Source organism: Temnothorax curvispinosus, unplaced genomic scaffold (genome assembly GCF_003070985.1).
Source record: "Temnothorax curvispinosus isolate PA1 unplaced genomic scaffold, ASM307098v1 QBEX01009742.1, whole genome shotgun sequence".
In the NCBI taxonomy this organism is placed as follows: Eukaryota; Metazoa; Arthropoda; class Insecta; order Hymenoptera; family Formicidae; genus Temnothorax; species Temnothorax curvispinosus.
Window position 1 is genome coordinate 29 of NW_020219522.1, and position 18,852 is coordinate 18,880.

General features: G+C 45.2%; 2 protein-coding genes across 6 annotated transcripts; one reads left to right on the forward strand and one right to left on the reverse strand.

Moving 5' to 3' along the window:
- Nucleotides 1-213: 213 nt before the first annotated feature.
- Nucleotides 214-15,313, forward strand: LOC112459330 (galactosylgalactosylxylosylprotein 3-beta-glucuronosyltransferase P-like). 4 transcript variants are annotated; one of them, XM_025023362.1, is made up of 6 exons: nucleotides 214-393; nucleotides 10,416-10,485; nucleotides 11,151-11,356; nucleotides 11,504-11,903; nucleotides 11,993-12,150; nucleotides 12,239-15,313. In XM_025023362.1, exons 3-6 carry the CDS (start codon nucleotides 11,162-11,164, stop codon nucleotides 12,635-12,637), a joined length of 1,152 nt encoding a protein of 383 aa, XP_024879130.1. In that variant the 5' UTR covers nucleotides 214-393; nucleotides 10,416-10,485; nucleotides 11,151-11,161; the 3' UTR covers nucleotides 12,638-15,313. The 4 variants fall into 4 exon arrangements, with proteins under 4 accessions (XP_024879130.1, XP_024879133.1, XP_024879131.1 ...); XM_025023365.1 differs by lacking the exon at nucleotides 214-393 and adding an exon at nucleotides 5,729-6,234 and having other exon boundaries at nucleotides 10,355-10,485; XM_025023363.1 differs by lacking the exon at nucleotides 214-393 and adding an exon at nucleotides 5,729-6,234.
- Nucleotides 15,314-16,397: 1,084 nt separating this feature from the next.
- On the reverse strand, nucleotides 16,398-18,447 carry LOC112459329 (putative Dol-P-Glc:Glc(2)Man(9)GlcNAc(2)-PP-Dol alpha-1,2-glucosyltransferase). Of its 2 annotated transcripts, none has more exons than XM_025023361.1 (5): nucleotides 18,259-18,447; nucleotides 17,930-18,167; nucleotides 17,498-17,840; nucleotides 17,288-17,427; nucleotides 16,398-17,188 (listed from the first exon to the last, which is right to left on the reverse strand). In XM_025023361.1, exons 2-5 carry the CDS (start codon nucleotides 18,119-18,121, stop codon nucleotides 16,451-16,453), a joined length of 1,413 nt encoding a protein of 470 aa, XP_024879129.1. In that variant the 5' UTR covers nucleotides 18,122-18,167; nucleotides 18,259-18,447; the 3' UTR covers nucleotides 16,398-16,450. The 2 variants fall into 2 exon arrangements, with proteins under 2 accessions (XP_024879129.1, XP_024879128.1); XM_025023360.1 differs by having other exon boundaries at nucleotides 18,236-18,447.
- Nucleotides 18,448-18,852: the final 405 nt, after the last annotated feature.

Consider the following 18,852-nt stretch of genomic DNA (forward strand, 5'->3'; position numbering starts at 1 on the left):
TCAGAGCGCGCGCGCGCGCGCGCGCACGTGTGTATGTGTATGGTGTGCGCGCGTGCGTGTGTGTACACGATTACATATATATCTGGCCGGCTGTGCGGCGCGGCGCTTTTGCCACCCCAGGGTACATGCGCGAATTCGCGTGCCGCAGCATGGAACGACGGTGGATTTGCCCCCTCCCGCTTTTTCCGGACGCACCAGCAACAGCAGCAGCAGCAGCAGCGGCAGCAGCAGCAGCAGCAGCAGCAGCCGCCGCGACAGTAGCAGCAGCAGTAGCCGTCCCTTAGCAGCGCGCCTTCCTCTGCAGTAGTGCAGTGTGGTGGCTGTCGCGATTGTCGATCGACGGCTGTCCCGACAGCGAAAGGTGGACGGTGAGCGGACACCCTCGTTACTATGGTGAGTACCGCAATGAGTAACCGTCCACGACGGCGTGGGAAATCGCATGAATTTCCGTTCCACGAAAAGCCGAAGGTTCCTGACGCGGCATGAGAATTTCTCGCCGTTGCGAGGTGAGCTGGTTGGGACGAGCACCCCTCGCCAAGCCAACTGAATGTATCGTTCTTCTGCCTCCTGACGCATTATTTTTATCCCCACGCCGGAAAACGCGATTTCGCAATTTGCGCGAGCCCTAACGATCGGACGCGGGATCTCGCGATTTTACTCCTCGCGCACGATGGTATGGGGGACGGGGGTGCGTGCCATCTGGCCCGCGATCGGATTTACGCGAAATGTGGATTAAGCTGAGAAACATCTGCTCGTGATTAACACGCGCGGAGAGACCGTGCGGTTTCGCGGAGATAGGGCACCGCATTCACGTCTCGTCGAATGTGAATGTGCATGTTGCACTCAATGTTCTCTCGTGGATCGCGAATCGTACTTAGGCCCGAGTACGTTAAACTTTGAGTTTTAATAATGTAAAACTGCATTCGATGTTACTTGTACGATCGTATTTAGCAGTATTTCGACGTTCAATTTAGGTAGAGACTCGAATCTTCTTGCGCGAGCTAGAGAGATTTTCGTAAGAGAGTCCAACGTCGTTAGGGGTAGATTGAAGCGCGCCAACATCTTGCGTTCCAAGGTTGATTACTCTGACAGATCGCCGGGATTAATTTGGATTAATGACCCGATGGCTTAACCTCAACCGCAGTTCCCAGAAGCGAACTGTCCCGGCTAGGTATCTGCGTCGCTCGAATCCAGGGGGGAAATCGGGGGGTCCGAGCACAAGAACCAACGGGGCCGGTAACCGGTGTACGTTTAACGATCGCGTTCGGTATCAATGCGTTCCGGTTATCCTTAATATCCATCCAAATCCATTTGCGGTGGTGAATGGTCTTCGACCGCGACCGTAGCGCTACCTTTACGCGGTGCCGATTACTGAGAGAGTGGGGTTGCTACCGCGGGGGTGGGTTGATACCGGAAGGTCAATAAAGGAAGTGGAAATGTATTTAGCCGGCTTAACTTATCGAGAAGTCCTGGAGAACGCCGGTAAGGACATTGGCCAGGATTGGCCTAAGGGGAGGGGGAGAATACGAGGGTCGGCGAATAAATCGCCGTCAAACGTGGCGATTTGGTTCACTCGAACCAAAGATTTATGGGGGACGGATAGGGGAGAGCCCGGGGAAGATCTCTTTCCAGGAGTCGTAATTAGCGAAAAGTAGAGATTGATCGTTTCTCGTTTGCGACACAAGCAGTGGAGTAGGTCGTGCAGGTCGAGAGGAAGAATTCCCCGAGGAAATTACAAGACATTACGTAAGAAGGAGCTCGCGTATTCCGGCGCGCGCGATGGGTATTGAAGGATAATTAGATTCGATCGAACGAACTGAATTACAAAAATACGCGCGATACAGTCGTTCTTGATCTAATATGTACGAGTAAATAACCACATATTCTATTATTATCAATCTACGGATCTTCACTTTGCGAAAAAAAATACTTCGACAAACATCGCTCGACGCAATCTGATACATTTATCGGTATTTTTTTCTCTTCTTTCACAGAAGAGATAATAATGTTGACAAAATGACAAAAATGCAGTGGTGACATTTGATTAGACGTTCTGCTAGATAGACGCGACCTTGATCGATCGTCAGTCGGCTTATCGAGTACACGTTTCCGAGCACTATGCCAACTGTCCCTTATCAATAATCCCATCGTAATCTTCATGTCGCGTCGCTTCCGTTGGATCGGTCACGGAAGGCCTCTGTCGAAAGATGGCAGGCGAGATAACCCGATTTACAACATTACACATCATACGTTGGTATTATAAGTCACGATCAATATGACGACGAAGGTGGGACGGACGGAAATGGATGGAACATGGCAGTGAAAGAGAGTGAAAGAGGACTGGAGAAGAGAAAGAGGACGGGTAGGGAAAGGGAGACACATGGGCGCCGTGAGCGGAATCCATAGGGGATGCACCTTACAATCTTCTCCGGTTGTTCAAGACGCGAGGAATGGAGAAAAGTTTCATTAAAAGGCGCTATTTTGTTAGGCAGACCACGAGCGCTCTAATCGATAACGTGCATAAACGTGTTTAAACGAAGTTCCTCCTATTCAAGCATGCCGAAGTTTCTCCCATTCAAGGGAGAAACCTAACGCGCCGACATCCGCTCCTCCCATTATACCCTCGTTCGCTCTTCCAACTGAATTGCCGTCTCACCATCCACGGTATCTCACGTTTTACTTAATTATTACTACCCCTAATCATCTTTACTTTGTACGATTCATAATTGAATTGCTCGAGTTACGTGTATGATTATACACGTGTATGATTGGTTTTTTTTTTATACTAGATTTAGACAAGAAGCTTGTCGTTTTTTCGTCAAACCTTAATAAAATAAAGTTAGAAATTAGAAAAGTTTTTTGAACGAAGATTAAAGTGTTTCGTTGTTGCTCTTCTGCGTATTCTCTTTATCTTTCATCAAACATGACTAATGTATTTTATTATTTGTTCCGGTTAAGGGGATCCTGGAGCAAGACGGCATTGACCGTATTTATAGGTGTATGATTTTCTTCGAATTGGCTTTAGAGATTTCATCGTTATCTTGTTTTCGCTCGCGCGAAAAACTCTGCCGACGCCCATGAGTGGCTATAGGTAAGAGGTAAGAGGTATCGAGGGAAGGTAAACGGGTATCAAAACCGAAAGAGAGAGAGAGAGAGGGAGAGGGAGAATCGCATGGTGTCTGTCGAGCGGTGGTTATCGACCAGCAGCAGGGTGGCCATGTGCCCTCCAAATCAAAGGGCGCCATAGAAGGCTACACACCGGTGCAGACCGGTCGGCGGGAACTTCTTATTAGTTGCCGGGGCCTCCTCTGATACCGAAAGTTGCGTTAGAAATTGCGCGACCTCGCGAGATTGCGCCCCCGAGAATATCCCGTCTAGGCCGGCAACGTGCTCGGAAAGCGAATGCGGAACCGAGGGGGTAGTTTGCACAAATATCCTCCCCGAAATTCGTCCGGCTTGAATCGATCAAACTTCCGCGCTATATCCTGCCTCGCATCGTCTGCGGCGCGAGCGTTGTTTACATAGTGGCGGATTACCCGAGAAAAAAAAGAACCGGTCTAGGTAGTGAAATGTTGTGTTGCTTTCGTGTGATTTTTATTCGGATCCGAACTCTCGTTCTACATATAGCCTTCGGGATATAACTAAGTACGTACTGCAGAAACGTCGACGATATACTTCGCCAACTGGCATCAAAACTTTCTTTCGGCCGATTATCTAATGAGTATACATAAAGTGAATGAAGACACAGTCTAATACTTGAATACGGTTGAGTGCATCCTTTGTTAGCACTCGATCGCTATGTAAAGCCACCTACATAGTAGCATGATGTGTATATATGTTTGATACGCTATCAGGTATTTGCCATCCACTTGAGTTCGAGTGATACCGGAAATTTTAATAGAATTAAACCCCGCCGTGTGTCTTGGGTTACCCTTTGCGGCGGAGGCTGTTAATATTTAATCAATCGATCGCGATCAATCGGTGACGGAGGTGATTTTGCGTCCCGGTTAATTATTTATTCGGGTCACACGGGGTAAGAACGAATTCGATTGCCCGTCGAACGATAACTCGGCGCCTTATCTATTCGGGAACGGTCTCTCGTCGGCGTCCTTCACCACCGACCAGTGCCTCATTTCTACCATGTTATTGATCATTATACTACTAGGTACACGTTGTGTGCGCTTCTCTCTCTCTCTCTCTCTCTCTCTCTCTCTCTCTCTCTCTCTCTCTCTCGCGTGTTGGCAATCGCGAGCACGTGCCGCCGTGCACGGTATCGTATCATTTTCGCCGTTAGCGTAAGCTTCCGAGGCACGGCGAATGCAAGTTACAATGTTATCCGATAACGTCGGCGTCGTAACGCAAAACGGGTGGAATATATTTGCCGCGACACGTCGCGCATTTATAGAGGCTAATTGGAAGATTAATAATACGAGAGGAACTCATGAATTTTTCCGCGCGCCTCGCACGATTCCGGTAGATTAACCGCGTTGCATCTAATCGCCGCGACGAAAATTGCTCCCGCCGGGGCTATTCGTGCCGCGCGATATTCCGCGCTTAACGAGATCGCTGACAACGCGTTTTTAACGCGTCGCGAGAACGTGAGAAATGCGGCACGCACGATTCGCACGAACTTGGCAATTCGATATATACGAGGGGCTTTACGCCGACGTATACGTCGCATCGCGTCGCGTCGCGACAATTCCTCGCACGTAATATTTCATGTCTTTCGTGCAAAGAGAATGTCGGGCGGAGCTTTACATTGGGGAGAAGTAAAGCTTGCTTTATAAAATGAAGACGTGGGGGGGCTGTTCTCCTATTTTGTTTTATTTGCCGGCGACGCGACGGGACAGAAACGTGAGCGATACATATACGTTTGACAGAACCGATAAAAAGCTCGACAGTAACACCGCTGGGGAATCCTGAAATACTTTTAAATTCTATTTTTATAGATGTACCCGAGAGGCATCGGGTACACGTACAGCTATATCCTTCGATCCAACTTTTACAGAAAACATCGATAGAAATAATTCCTAGAATAAAATTGCCGAATAAAATAATTCATATGTACCGTCGTTGTTTGACATACTTCCAATATTAAGCCCTCATACGTAGGCGGCCGTATTTTTAAGGGGCTAATCGTACATATCGGAAAGATCGGAAACTCTGATATGCGAGCGGGTCGAATGTATTATTCGTAAAGTTCTCTAAAGTTGTCCGCGGCTTCGATCTGGATTCTATTGTAAAACATCACGTTCGGAAATATATGGGCGAGGAATAACGTATGTCATCTATATTTTTACGAGGTTCTGCATGACAAGTGGAAAAGTGGGTATAAATATCGTGCACGATGGAAAAATCTGTGCAACGTATTCTCGCGTCTCTCTCTCTCTCTCTCTCTTTCCTTTCTCTCATTTCCAAATCTGATTAGAAACGGCGTTCACTTAGCTCGATTATATCGCGCACGCCTCTTGCGAACGAGGTGAAAATCGACGTCGGCACGTCGCGGCGTCGGCGGGTTAAACGTTCGCCGGCCTGAAAACGCGTTACTGCGCTGTTGTACTGAGCGCCAAATTACCGCAATCTGCTAATAGATTCTGCCACGTGATCTGATCCGTGGATCGTGCGCAGCACGCACACGTGGGACACGCGTCTCTCTCTCTCCCCCTCGTACGATGATCGGTCCTTCGATCGGCGTGGTGGGGCATGTTACGAACGACGTTATAGAAGTGGCCACGCGAGTAGGAGGAAACGAAACCGGAGGAAACGTTTCAGTGTCGAGTCAGCCGTGATTGCGTCGCCGTTTCGCCGTCCTCGGCCTCGTCTTCGTCGGCCTCGTTCTCGTCGTCATTGTCGGTGCCGTCGCGTGACTCCGATGGGACGGTGCTACCAGTAAGACACACGTTTCTCGACCGAGATGCGCGTTTCGAACGTTCCGTCCGATTCCGCGAGATCTCCCGGATCGGGTCAACTGGGTCAAGTGCCAGCAAAGCGGAGCGGCCTGATTAATGCCCCGAAGAGAGACCCGGCTCCGGAAACGGAGCGCTCCTCTTTCGGCCGCGGAGCGATTAGAACGCGCCGGCCGGGCTCGGTGAAAAATTGATTCGCGCCACGATGATGAGTGCGTTAATTTGTCTGGCTCTACGCGGAAGCCTACGAGTGATAAGTGGTTCTGGTTAAGGAAGCTGCGATTAATCGGCGCATTTATCGTGCTCCGGTTTCCGTCGAGTCGAGGCGGTTAGTATAAACCGATAAACGATTGAACAAATATAACGACTATCGCGACGCGTTTACGCGCTGAAATCGGAATCGGTATTCTAATGCTAACTCCTGCTTCGGAGGCAATTACGCGTATAACGGATGTTTTAAATATCATATCTTAAATATATACCAAGAGTTTTAAGGAATGCTCGATAACGGCGAACGTAACGCGTGTTTTATTAGCTCTAAAGACCGCGCAAAGCGCACGCGCGGCTTCGATGTCAAACCGGCGCGGCGTGTTTATCACTTGTGGAAAACCGATCCCGCGATTTGCACATGCAAAACGTATATTTTCACAGGTAAGGGAATACGGCGAGGTTGCGCCGACAGTTCGGCGCACAGTTCGAGGAGATTCGTGAGACGTAAATAAAAACTGCAAATAAAATTGCGGACACCGCGATAAGCGCACGCGTGCGCACGCTAAAATACACATGCACGTGAGACTTGGAAAGGAGAGGATAGATAATGTGATTTTTCTGGGTTAATGCAAACGAGGTTGGCTGCGAGGCATTAACTTGATAATGAATGTTCGCGTTCCTGTCGAAGCCGTTAAAATTTCGGTTAGTTCGGTTCCTCGATTCTAAAGCGGGGGAGATTTAATTAATCGGAGTTTGGAGCGACGTGTGTTTAACGGAGTGCCGCATGCCGTGGGAAGTGCGCGATATAAAAGTTTCGACCGAGTTGGCGCGGTCTGGCGATATCGCGGCGTTTCTACTGGGATAAGTATACGCGAACGCAATCTCGTTGCACGCCGCCGCGGCCGCGTGCACCTTGAACGGCGCGGAGAAAAAAAAAACGCCGCATAATAATCGTGACTTGGATTCGAACGAGGGATTAGGCTCGTTTCTCATTAATGGCGCGCGAGAGGCAGCCGGTTCTCTGCAATCTTAATAACAGGACAAACCTTTGCACGAAACCAGGATTACCGAACTGATTCGAAACGTAAATCCCTTGCCCTATAAACGTCACGACTTTTTACACACGCGAGTCCAGAGTCTAGAATACACGCCACGTTCGTTTTTTACACACGTATACGTATACACGGTTCAATAACGTGAACGTGTCTCTGATTAAATCAGACGGTAAATTGCCTCGTTGATGCCGCGCCGATTTGCAAACTGATTTAGATTAGAGACTAACGATCCTATCTAGATTATCTGGCGGCACTGGATTAGTTAGGGCGAGCTGATCAGCCATGAAATTCTCATGCAAGCGGAGCACGGAAGCGAAGCAAGAAGAATCCCCTCGAGCTGGGCCATTCGTTTCCCGCATTCTAATTAGTAATTTATGCGAATCCCCGCGGCGCGATGGCGTCTATCACAGTCGTGATTTAGGCCCTGATTTCAAAAGCTCGCGTAACAACGCGAAATTTCTGGCGAAACACGACAGCCATTGTAATTATTAATCGACAAGATCAATAACCGATCGAAAATAATTCTGCATGCGCGAGACCGATCGATCGTCAAGTTTTTCGCGTGATGATCGTTGCGCATATATGTTGGATGTTCGAAAAGAGATCGTTAAAGCTAAATAAAATATAGATACCATTTGTGTTCTATTTCCGACGCAGATGCATAATTAAATATTTTCCTCATAAATCTGCATGATAATCGTTTCAGCGAAAGATCGCATCTCGCGAAGAATAATTATGAGCGACAATTTATTTTTACTGAGATTAATTTTCCAATTTTCTGTGCGCTACTTTCCTCGCTAGAAAACAATATACATCGATTTTGCAATAACGTAATGGGATTTTAATTCAGAAAATATTAAAGGGGACAGGATAAATATATGACGAAACCTTTTCTACAGCTACATAGGTTTCACAATCGATAAACTTCTGTCTTTTACACAGTACTGTGTTTGTAAACTTTTAAGACCTTGTTTGCACCTTACAATAGAAGGTCTTCTCGGAAAAACTTCACACACATTTCAATGCACATTGTAAAGCGAATCGCGGCAGCCAAATAATCCCAGGCAGGTGACTTGAAATTCAAATAATCGGACGCGGTTATAAAATCCTGTTATATTAACCGTGCTTCAACGATATTACAAATTCCATGTACTTACATTGAACCGTCCATAATTCGCACCGATCGAACGTTTGTGTTTCTGAAGTATAAGTGCATTTAAGAAACCTTATTGGCGCCTCACAATTTATCGAGGAAGCCGCGTTACGCTGAATTAGACGCATTTGCCGCGGCGCTTAATTACGACGATCGATCACCGCTTCTTCCGCCATTTAGTTAAACCGAAATTTACCAAAGCAAATTTAACGATTTGCTTTTTCCATTTGGGCCGCGCGTCGAGCATTTACCAATTCGATTTACCGATTCGGGTTTTGCCAGTTACGAAAGGCAGTCACTTACTTTCGTAACCTGCATTCCTTTTAACAAGATACTATCGCGGCGACGGAAAAACGTTTCGCATCCGTCACCTCGAGATTTTCAAAAAATCAGAAATCTTATCAGAAAATTGACAGATAAGTTCGAGAGCGTTTCAAGTAAGAGAGAAAGAGAAAGAAGGGACGTTCAGAAATGTAAACAGATTTTTAAACATGTTAGCACTAATATAATGAAGAGAGAATTTCACACGTATTCTTTCTTTTACCAAGATGGACATAGTCATCGCGCTTCACCTATTCTAGACTAGAAATGTCAAGATCGGATTTGTATCACATTGATAATTGAGATTGATCGGTAATATCTTTATATATATAGATCGGCGTATGTTTTTAAACGGTGAATTTCCGGTATTTTCCGCGATTGTTGTTTGCTACGAAATGCCGCTTTGTGCTGCGCAATTCGACGCGCAAGATAAAGACGGTACATCTTATCGGTGTCGGCTTTACGTTTTTTTGCTGCTGACGTCGCCAGGTGAGGCGAAAAGGAGTGCGTTTGTGATGCGCGATATGGGAGAGACGGCGTTAAATTCTCGGTGTCACGTAATTTAGAACGGCCGTCCTGCACATGACGCGGGTTTACGTAAGAACGTTGCGATAGCGACACGTTGAAAGTAAATTAGAGAAGAGAGCATTTTCAGGCTACGTCGTGTAACGTTCAAAAGACGCCATTATCGACTTTCAAAGTCGTATTCTTCGTTTAACGAAGTGACGAATATAACGGAAAAAAACGGCGATAAGATAAAATTTCTTCTCAACGCTGCAGCGCGTTAGAAAGGATCCTGTGAAGAATAACAGAGATAAGGATTAAATGAGTTGCTCCTAGCTCCTAACGCGTTATTGTACATCATAGTGAATACTGTTGAACTACGTCTATTATCTTCGCGCGCTAAAGAGGCTATAAAATTGCGAGGGGGCGATACGTCGGATGGAAGACGACGGTTATTAATGATAGACGCGGCTAACGCGGGCCGCTTGGTATCGGGGAGAAGAAATAGCGCGAGAGCAATAAAATTGATGCACGTCTCTCTCTCTCTTTCTTTCTCACGAGATCAGTCGCCGAAGAAGGAGGAAGGAGTTTTATTAGAAAGACAGGTTGAAATTATGACGCTACCCACAGAGGATTTCTGGTTTCACGCGCAGCATCCTACGGGAGACCCGCAAACACGCGCGCATATCTCGCGTCTCTCGTTCGTTAGATAAATCTCGAACGTTATCGTCGCTCGTTAGCGACGGCGACGGTCCTTCGCTTTAAACGTCGCACGCTTTATCGCCAAAGTCCGCGGGATCCTGACGGATGTTCTTCCGGCGACCGCGCTATCGGCTTAGTCGCTACGCCTGCGCTCTCATCCTCCTCTTCCTCCTCTTCTTCATCCTTCCTCGCCTCCTCCGAGCGAATCCGGGCCTTCGGGAAATGCCACATGACCCACGAAAATAATTAAACCTCGAGAGGACTGTCCCTTCGATCGCGCCAGAATCGGCCCGGCCGTTGCTCACGTTTGCAAAGCGGACTTAGCGAGCGCGTCAGGGAATTGTAATTAAGTTCGCGTAAACAGTCGCGATTAGTCGTAATTATCGGCACGATGATCGTAAGGCTCATTCACGCACGCCGAGAATTTTCATCCGGCGAGTTCTCGCAATCGCGCAAAAAAGTGTAATAAATTTATAGCGGCTGTATATATCATCCTGCTCTAGATGTAAAAACCTTGCGGCAAGATACCACGGGCATTACGACAGCTAATTACTTTTATGACAGGGCAAGAAGCAGCTCGCGATTCAGGAGAGGCAGAGGAAACGACGGAACAGCCGACACATGTAGCATTCGGGTGAGTGAACACATCTTTGTTTCAACCTTCTGCGCCCGGCGGGCGGGCTATTATGGCAACTCGACGTTTTCCGCTCGAGATCATCGCGGAAACGGGATCATCTTGCGCGTCGAGCTTTAATACGAACGGCGGGAAATGGGTTTCAATGCAACGTCGGGTTTTAATTCACCGACCTCTCTCCACGGTTAATCTTCGTATTTCGTTTCGTTCGCTGTTAAATTTACATTTTACATTTTATTCGCGTATAAAATTCGCATGATATACATTTATATACGCTAATGCCCGGCGAATGGGGTGCCCACCCCTCCCCGGGAATGGGATTGAACCGTGAATCAGATTAAAATTGGAAACTCACAGTCCGGAGGAGATACGAGAATAGGACGCGAGAGTAACTGCTTCCCGCCAAGAGCAGGAAAGTTGGTGGAGTAAGTTGGAGGTGTGGTAAATTTTTAATCTACAGCCCGATTCATCTTCCACTCCCATTCCCCCCGAGCGAGATTAAAAACGTTACAGCTTAATGCGCGTTTTCAAAAATTTAATCAAATCATCCATTTTCCCCCTTACTCACTTTTTATCGTGTCACTGTGTCAAAATCGTTTTATTGGCATTAATATATTATTCTTATCCTCGCTGTTATTTTTGAACGTTTCTCTTTCTGAATTCAGGCATCGGTATAATGAAGCCGTCCATGAAAATGGGAGTGATCGCCTTGATAGGGATCTGCGTAGTCTTTTATCAGTATCACCTGTCCACCGGCGTTACTTTCGATCAAGTAACGGCCTTCAATGCCGATACTTCCGCAGACGACGCCGGGGATTTGCCGATCGGTGAGGAGGGCGATGGCAAAACCCCAAGGCTCGCCGAGGAAATGGTAAAAAAATAACGATTAATATTTACTGTGCAATCAGGGTTTCGTGAAAACGAAACTCGTCTTATCTGATAAAGTATTTATTATTATATGGCAATTGTTACTACGATCTATACTTCGTCAGACAAGTTATATCGTTTCTCTTTACAGATTCGATACGCCGTGTACCGAGTACAAATCACGAACGGCCTGAGTCCAGAAATAAGCTCGATGCTTGTGCGGGAACTTATCAATCAATTAAGCAAAAACGCTTCGGCGGCCTCTAGAAATAATTTCAAGCCTCCGCCGCAATTGCAACCCCCGGCGACGACGTTACCGCCGTCTCGCCCGTCGTCCCCTTCATCGAATTCCGCGGAGTCCGAAGAACCCCTGTACATCATCACGCCCACATATCGAAGACCCGAGCAGATTCCCGAACTCACGAGGATGGCCCATACGTTGATGTTGGTGAGAAATATACACTGGCTCGTCATCGAAGACGCTACCGTCGCCACCAAACAAGTGACCGAATTATTGGAAAGAACGAGCTTGAAGTTCGATCATTTAATCGGTAAATCAATGTCCGAGATACGAATCTGTATCGCAAAATCACAGATACCTATCTGTACGATATGAATGATTTGTATTACATTTGCGCAGCTCCAATGCCGGAGAAATACAAACTCAAGAAGGGCGCCAAGCCGCGAGGGGTATCGAACAGAAATCGCGGTTTACAGTGGATCAGGGCGAACGCCACGAGAGGTGTGTTCTACTTCGCCGACGACGACAATACTTACGATATTGAACTTTTCGACGAGGTATGACCAGTTACGAAAGCGTGTTTTAATTTTGCTAAAGACCTGAAAATCTTTTTCTAAAGGATTCATCTTTTAACATGCCTTTTAGATTCGCAAGACGAAGACGGTGTCGATGTTCCCAGTGGGGCTGTGCACCAAGTTCGGGCTGAGTTCGCCGATCCTGAAAAACGGCAAGTTCGCCGGGTTCTACGATGGCTGGGTAGCCGGTCGGAAGTTCCCGGTGGACATGGCCGGGTTCGCCGTAAGCGTCAAATTCCTGCACCAGCGGCCGAACGCTACCATGCCATTTCGCGCGGGATACGAGGAGGACGGCTTCCTGAAGAGCCTGGCTCCGTTCGAGCCGCGGGACGCTCAATTGCTGGCGGACAATTGCACCAAGGTGCTCGCCTGGCACACGCAGACGAAGAAAAACGAGCCGAGCGCGCCGCTGGACATGAAACTTTACGGCGCGACGAACCTGGTGAAGCTTAAGCAGCAGATAGTATGATGTCAGTCGGGACAACGAAGATGCGCGAACTCGAACCTGAATCTTGTGTGTAATCCCGCCCCTCCTTCGCACTAGTTCATCGGTGTCACTCCAGGGGAGTTCCTAGGTGCGGAAGACTGTGCGATTCAGTGCCTAAAAGTATATCTATCCTCTCTCTCTCACGGCGAGAGAGGGGAAAAACCGTTATTACCTTTAAGCATAGCCGGTAAAACGATTCGTTTTTTTATCACCTTTTACACATCCGCAACAATGTAGCTCGCCCCAAAGACAGTCCTTGCCCCGAGGAAGGATATCGCGGTGAAGGAAAAAAGTTAAGTAGGATTCCCGGGGCAACGCTATGACCACAGCGACTCGATAAGGTGCATAGAAATTCACGCTTAGAGTTCGAAACCGTCTATTATCCTTACTTTTTAGCATTTCCGCTTTCGTGCGTGCCGCATGAAGCGATGTGAACGCGAAGAGAAAGGTGAAATCCCTTATTAATAATGTTAATCGATAAATACAGCGGGATAGTGGAGTTTATTAGCCGAAAATCATGCGGTTTCGAAGTATCTTTAACGCGCATAAATAGCGAAATCGCGCACCCTGCAGATCAACGACCAAAGAAAGCAAACGAGTCACTCGCTGTAACGTTAAACTCTTAAACTTTCTTTATTCTACCTGAGGGATATATCCCGAGTTCTATAAATAGATTCTTTATTCTGTTCCATTCTACTAAATAGCGAAGTCCATTCCTAAACTTGCTCTAGTACGACGCGAGGTCAAAGATTATTCGATCGAACGATGAAAATGTCTCTAGGCGATTTTAGGGGAACCTGCTCGTTGCTCGTTAATCTAATTACCAAGTATAATGTTTAACGTCGTCGTTTAACAAATCTTGTCCCGCCTCTTCGTGCGATTAGCAAGCATAGACGATTACGAGATAAAAAGTTAGAGCAAGTATCCCTTAATAACAATTCCTCGTAACTTCGAAAGAAAATAAATGTTTAAAAGTCAAAGCACGAAAATCGAAGTTTAATCTTAAGCTTTGTCAACAATTACGTTAGAGAAGTTATCATTTACGCGAGTATTTCTAGTTAAAATATGAAAATTTCTTCGATAGATATTATCGATCAAAAAATATCAAGTTGAAGTGCACGAGATATCTTTGACTTACACTTATTTAGCTTTCAGCATAAATCGGCATAAATCAGCATTTATAAAATGCCGAACGTGCAGCATGCGCGTAGTTATCATAATTTAGTCCGAATACATTTTTCCGATTTTGAAGAGAATCTGAAAAATTGATTTTACGACTGAATATCGAACAATGTCCTGTATTTGACTGAATAGAGATAATTTTAATTCTCGAGTTGCGCTCGTCGCTGCTCTTTTATTTCCGTTAATAATATAATCCATTTATTTCATTGTAATGCCGTGATCATAAACAAAACAGCGAATTATAATCAAATAAACGAGCGTTTCCGTTACCAATGTACTTGCGTGCGTGTGCGTAGAAAATATGTACTTCCTAGAAAGGCATATAATATTTAAAGCTACGTTTGATTCCTCTTGCACAATACATTTCGCGTGAGTTAGGTAGTATTAAAAAAAAAGAGCTAGGAAATAAGAGAGGTGTGCACTGAATGCGAAATCTAAAGAATCGATTGCCGTTTCGATTGTCTGCCGACGACATCGTCAGAATGGTCGTCGAAGTATCGAATCACGATTGTACAGTGGAACCTCGATAATTCCGAATGTTTCCATTAATATAACATATCGCTATAAAAATTCGACCAACATTAGATCAAATATACAACTTTATCTAATTTCCTATATAACACTTTACTTATACAAATATTTCCCGTATATTATTACAATTTATTTAAATGGAAAACAACGTTTTTCTCCAACGTTGTTCAGTCATTAGACAACTTATATATTTAAAAAAATTAGTTATATAAAATTAGTTACATAAAAGTTATATAAAAATTAGTTATATAAAAAAGCAATTAATCGTGGATCATAATACTAATTATCCGTCAGCTTAATTAGTTCGGGCATTAGGAGTTCTGCTGTACGAACGCTCGGAAGACTGCGGAAAACCAACAAGAAAAGTTTCTTTCTTGTCAAATTTCATATCCTTGTAGCGTTACATGTATATATATATAATATCTAGTATTCTCGACCGTACGTCTTTAAAATCGATATCGGAAAATTTCGTGTCATTAGTTAGACCAGGGTGCTAATTTTAAATATTTTCCTAAGGGTTCCCAATAATTTCTTACGGCACTTCAATTTCCGAAAGTGCTCTATACTTCATCTACTTTTATCTAGTGTGTGATGCTTTATAGCGATAGACGTAATTCCAGCGTGTGGATGATAATAATTTATCACATGTCCTATAAGATATATATATATATTGTCATTATGACACCAAAAAGTCGAGAAACTATAGCATGTATAAATAATATATCTATAGGATAATCGCACTATTTAGAAATTAATCAAATGTCGAAAGCGGGATGGCATTAGATTTTTCCCACTCACATATCCTGCCGGAATATGCGGAGGTTTGTGTACAGAAAATACGCTATTTACGTTTCAGATTGATTTATACGGATACGGTCCGCAATAAACTTACGACAAGCAATATGTGTGATTCTCACGCAGTTAGATTGTAGAAAGAGAGAGAGAGAGAGAGAAAAAAAAAGCGAGAAAGAGAGAAAGAGAGAAGCGAGAAAGAGAGAAAGAGAGGGAGAGAAATAGATAGGTGAATGATTATCTTTGTTTTATCAAAATACGTAGGGAAAAAGTAAGACGTTTTAGTTATAATTTTGAGAAATCCTAGAGAGTGTACTTAGCGCGTTGATTCGAGATCGTTTGTGATATATAATTATATTGTTTTATAGTAAGTATATCGGTTCTACGTGATACAGGCGGATAAAGACGCCTCCATCGCGGGTAATGCTCAAATTTCCGGCAATCCAGAGGCTGAGTGTATATGCGAGAGCCGGAAGTTGTACATACAAGTCTTTGTTTCTAAACGAAATAATCAATCTTTTGTTATATGTATATTCATATCACACCCAGGTCTGAAAGAATTGGAGAGGATGGGAGCACTTTTTCATAGATTGAGAATTACAGTACATATATATTTCCCTCGCTATTTTCTACCGTTATAATACGAAGTATTTAATTCGTTTTTTCAATTTAGTATATTTGCAAATTTGGAGTACAGGATCAAAATTGCGTATATTACTGTTTTTTTTATTTTAACGGAATTTACGTTTTATTGATTTATTTTTACTTTTATTTTGGTATCAGGCCTTTTCTCAAGCTCTTTGCTATATAAATAAGAAAAGAACTTTAGAATAAGCGAAGAAGGTTCGCAAATTGCATCTCGGTACCTTTTACTATACCGTTACGCGCAACATTTATATTCGATAAGAAAACGTTAATGTAACGACAAGATAACGATACGACGGAGCGTAATAAAAATTAGGAAGTATAAAAAGTTCTCGGTCGTCGATCGAACACGTTTAATATAATATATTGTGCGCTGACGATAATATACGTGCCGTGAAATTACAAATTGACAAGCTGTTGCTGTACAAAAACATCTTAGCAGTTTTGCCACAAGTTTCAGTTATGAACAATAAACTATTGTTCGAAGTAATTATCTCTCTTAATAATCCTTCCCTTTAAGTCTTTTAATCTTTCTAAATCGACGATTACCGCGCATAGAGAAAGAAACGCGGAGGAAGGCGTCGAATACTTCACGTCGAAATAGAGTTCTTTTATTATTTCGTATATTTGCACTCGTGGCGAATGTCACCAAGAAATTCGCTGGGCATAGGGCTGATCCTGCCAGTAGAACACCTTGCTGGCGAAAATATAAAACTGCAAGCAATTGATCGCAAAGGTCGTGAGCGATTCGCAACAGATCTGCCACCTTTCTGGCCTTTTCACGTTTAAACGGTAAAATATGTACGGCAGAATGAAGTAACGCGGTTCCACCAGTAACTGAGGTATCAGCACCATGCACACGCAAATAGTATAATTAATTTTCGTGAGAAATCTCAGATGAGCGACGTTCCGCGACATGGCGAACAGGCTCGCGACGTAAATTGGTATCAGTAGATATTTGAACGCCGCGTGTCGGCCCATGAATCGGTTCCACACGTAGAACCAGTAATGCCGATTATCAGCCAAGACGTACGGATGAACGAGCGTGTTGAAGCGCACCGTCGCGGCCGTCAGCGCGGCGGCGCAGCTCGCGAGAATCCAGCGCCGACGAAGGAATCGCGAACACGTTCGCCAATGAGGCACCACGTACGGCCACGAGAACAGAGATACGAAGGCGGAGAAGTAGAGTATTTGGCAGATATGGATCGTTGCGACATGGGCGGTACGATCGCCGATCACTATGCTTCCGTTCCACGCAACGAAAGCAACGAACATGAGACATACCGTTATGTGGGGAAGCAGACTAGCGCATATCTGCGCGACGAGCTTGACGAGGGACAGCGGACCTATGCGTAATTCGTACATTATCTGCCTCCAAATTAACTAAAAAATGATTCAAGAAGTTTTGCTAAATTAATTCTCGGCTAAAAAAGCATTCTCTCTCTTCGTAGCTCGTAATATCTATTTCGTAACGTTACTTACGCGAAAGTGTAACGGAGTACTGAGCACTCCGGGCGGGACAGGTTGTTCCATCCTGCGATCAAATATATCTAATGCGCGTTCAATGGTAAAGAAACCGAGCCAAATGATATTCGTCTGACGAACGAGCACGCCTAGCAAACCTGTGTGATTTATTACTTTTATTTGCATCATATTTCCCTCTCGGATGACTTACATAACTGCGATAATTACCTGCAAGGGCCGTCATCTTCGTGTGCTCACGTTGGTGCAGATACAACATTAAGAGCACCACGTTCACGGACACAACGTCCGTGTAATAAAAGAAGCACCAAAAATACAACGGCGGGAAAAGGACGAGATTGTATGCCGACGCGAGTATCAGCCACGTGTTCCATCGGTCCGTTTTGTTGGACTTACAATTTTCCTTTATAACGTTATAAAGGAGATAGAGATTTATGCACGTCCCAAGTAAATTTATACATCTTATATACGTGGTATTGCAAAGATTGAAAGGCGATAATATCGCGGCAGCGATAAGATATAAGCCTGGCAAAGTAGTGATTTTAGGATCCCACTGAAAATAATTTGCCACTTATTTCTCTCATGAAAATTAGAAAATTAGAGTGCGACGCACTCATACAAATCATTCTCGTGATTATTTACCTGCGTGAAGTTCCACGCGCAATATCGCAACGTCTGAGGTATGTGGAAGGCCTCGTCGATAAAATAATCCGGTTGGATGCGATTTAAATACAGGAAAAGCAACACGGTGCTCGTGAAAAATATAATCAACGTGGAACGTACGAACATCTCATAGTTCGGTCTCGCGTAACCGAGCCGAGAGGCGACGCTCATGGTTGTTTCGCAAACGTGCCGGAATACTCTCGCGAAACTCGTTAAACTTGAATAAAAATGCCACGTATAAAATTAACGCCACGTCGAAGGCATCTTCGGTTAACCTAAACGCACTTTGGTTAACCTAACCTACGTACGTCGCGTTCCCAAATTTCCAATTGAATTGCGTGGGAATGTATCACCGTTACATCGTTACATTTAACAGTGGGACGATTAACGTCGCGATAAAACATGTCACAGCCAAAGTTAAATACTATTTTTGGATCGCCGGCATCAGGCGTTGCGATCCGCACAACGTGCGCTCCTGTTTACGAATCGAGGTTAGGTCGGTGTCGGTAGTTCGTCGCCCGATAAGTTGGCACACTTGGCCAAAGTGAGCCGCCCTGCGAGCACCACGCGCGGCGCGTACGCGCAGTAAACTTCAAATCGTTCCTATCCCAAGTCCTAAACACTCCTAACCACTTTCGCGCCGCGCGGCACGACGATAATTCGACCGAGCGCGATCGAAACAAAGCGCGGATATCTAATCGTGGCAGGTGAATAAACGATAAATGCGAACATGAAAGAATCGACTCACCCTTCGCTGCCCACGTCGTCGTCGTCGCTGGCTGCTCCGTCGGCCGCGACCCTCGCCACCGATCCAAGATCCTCGCACATCACAATCCACACTTGACGCGAGCGCGCGACACCTGATTTAATTCGGCACTCCCGCGACAATCACTCGCTCGTTC